General features: G+C 56.0%; 1 protein-coding gene across 1 annotated transcript in view; it reads left to right on the plus strand.

Moving 5' to 3' along the window:
- plekha6 (pleckstrin homology domain containing, family A member 6) overlaps positions 1-2,203 on the plus strand; it is a gene marked incomplete at its 5' end in the record, with an annotated part of 144,036 nt that overhangs the window by 41,247 nt on the left and 100,586 nt on the right. Inside the window, one exon of the mRNA XM_084445716.1 lies at positions 1,657-2,170. Coding sequence (XP_084301842.1) covers positions 1,657-2,170 — 514 coding nt within the window. The remainder of the gene's footprint in view (positions 1-1,656; positions 2,171-2,203) is intronic.

The following is a 2,203-nucleotide window of genomic DNA, read 5'->3' on the forward strand; positions in this document are numbered from 1 at the left end:
GCAGAGCGGTTTGTTCTCCTGGGAAGCGCCACATACCTCTGCCCTGAGGGCATTAAAGCGAACGCATTAGTCAGCACATGATCCGGTCGGCCAATTATTCTTTTTACCTTCTGGGCCACCTGGTTCTCCCAGAGAGAGAGAGCCCAAGTCCCTCTGTATCGTTTTGTTGACTGTTGATTTAGCTGTGAAAAATTTGCAATCGTCTTTTAATAGTCTCCGAACTGCATTTGAACTTAAACTTGTCCTTAATGCTCAGAAAACCAAGTTCATGATATTCTCCAGGGCTACAGTCGACAGCTGCTCTGTCTAGGCATGTGGACTGATGAGAATCTCAAGTTCAGATCTCTTATAGATAAGCTTGTCACTAAACTGAGGCAAATGTGTTTTTCTTTATAGAAATAAATCAAATTTTCCTTTGCTTTGTAGAAAGAGAGTTGTCTGCATGTCTGTGCTAGATTATGGTGATGTGATCCACAGGCAAGACTCTGACTCTGTTCTTAAGTCATTTACTGTACGACTCTGCCATTACGTTTATCCCTGGTAATCCCTATGGAACTCATCACTGTACTCTAATGTAATGTACACTGTACGCTAATGTCGAATGGACTTCTCTCTCTCCGAGACACGACAAGCACATGTACATTTTCATCTACAAGGTCCTTCCTGGCAAACTTCCTTTTTATATGACTTCTTCGCTTGTCCAGCCTACTAGCTCTCATACTGTAATACCAGGTCCTGTGATTGGCTCGCATTACATGTCCATAGGGCTTGAACTGAGCAGGGCAAATCAGCCCCAAATCAGCCCCAAATCTGCCCCAAATCTGCCCCAGATCTGCCCCAGATCTGCCCCAAATCTGCCCCAGATCTCCGCTTCTCATTAAGCGGGACTTGCAATGCACTTCTGGCCTCCTTAGTTCCCCTCAGTCATTTTAAACTTCTGATTGTACTTGGTTTAAACGGCTGGCTTTATCCTGTTTCTTTTCTTCTACTACCTGTTTTATTATAGGATTTTTACTTTGTCTTTATTTAGTTTTATTCCCTTGTCTATTTTCTAGAGTGCAAAAAAAGGGTGGGGGGGGTTAAAGGAGGACATGAACACGTTGGGGAGGGGAGAGGGAGGAGGAGAGGAGAGGGAGGAGGAGAGGGAGAGGGAGGAGGAGAGGGAGAGAGAGGAGGAGAGGGAGAGAGAGCTGGGGGGGAGAACTGGGGGGGGGCAGGAGGAAAGGGAGGAGAGGGAGAGGAAGGGGGTGGGGGGAGAAGGAAGGAGGGAGAGGAGAGAGAGGAGGAGGAGAGAGAGGAGGAGGAGAGGGAGGAGGAGGAGGGGGAGAGAGAGATGGGGGGGAGAACTGGGGGAGGAGAGGCAGGAGGAGAGTGAGGAGAGTGAGAGGGAGAGGAAGGGGGTTTCGGGAGAAGGAGAGGAAGGAAGGAGGGAGAGGAGAGGGAAGGGGAGCAAGAGAAGTGGAGGGAGAGGAGAAGAAGAGGGGGTGGGGGGGGGGGGGGGGGGCGACAGAGTTCGTTGTCAGTGTGAGAAAAAAAAACAAAACCCAACCCAACTCAACGCCTCCTCTCCTCTCCTCTCCTCTCCTCTCCTCTCCTCTCCTCTCCTCTCCTCTCCTCTCCTCTCCTCTCCTCTCCTCTCCTCTCCTCCCCCCGCAGCCCCGCCCGCTACTACACAGTCAACCGCGGCGTGCCGGCCGACTACTACGCCGTCTACGGGGGGGCGCCCTACCCGGACGAGTACCCCCTCTACCCCCCGGGGGTCCGGCCCGACAGCGTCTGCTCCGGCTACGACCGCCTTCCCCCCGCCCCTCCTCGCTGGGCCCACGGCGAGAAACGCCGCTCGCTACGGGACGGCCCGCCCGTCTACGGCGGCGTGGGGGCTCCGCCTCCGCCTCGGGACCCCTGGGCTCCGCCCGGCTACTACGGCGGCCCCGTGGACGCCGTCCAGGCCTCCGTGAGGCGCCTGTCCATCCAGCCGAGGTCGCGCTCGGTGCCCAGGTCGCCGGCCTCGTCCTCGGGGGGGCCTTACTCGCCGGTGCCCCACGGGTTTGCGTCGCCGATGCGCTCGCCGTCGACGCGGTTCGACAGGGGGCTGGGCAGGATGAGGGAGGACGTGGTCTACGATGACCCCTCCGTCTACGGCCTGAGGAGGTCACTGAGCTCGCCCAAGGTGAGGGGGGGGTGGGGGGGGAAGGAAGGAGGA

Source organism: Borostomias antarcticus (genome assembly GCF_949987555.1).
Source record: "Borostomias antarcticus genome assembly, chromosome: 11".
Classification (NCBI taxonomy): Eukaryota; Metazoa; Chordata; class Actinopteri; order Stomiiformes; family Stomiidae; genus Borostomias; species Borostomias antarcticus.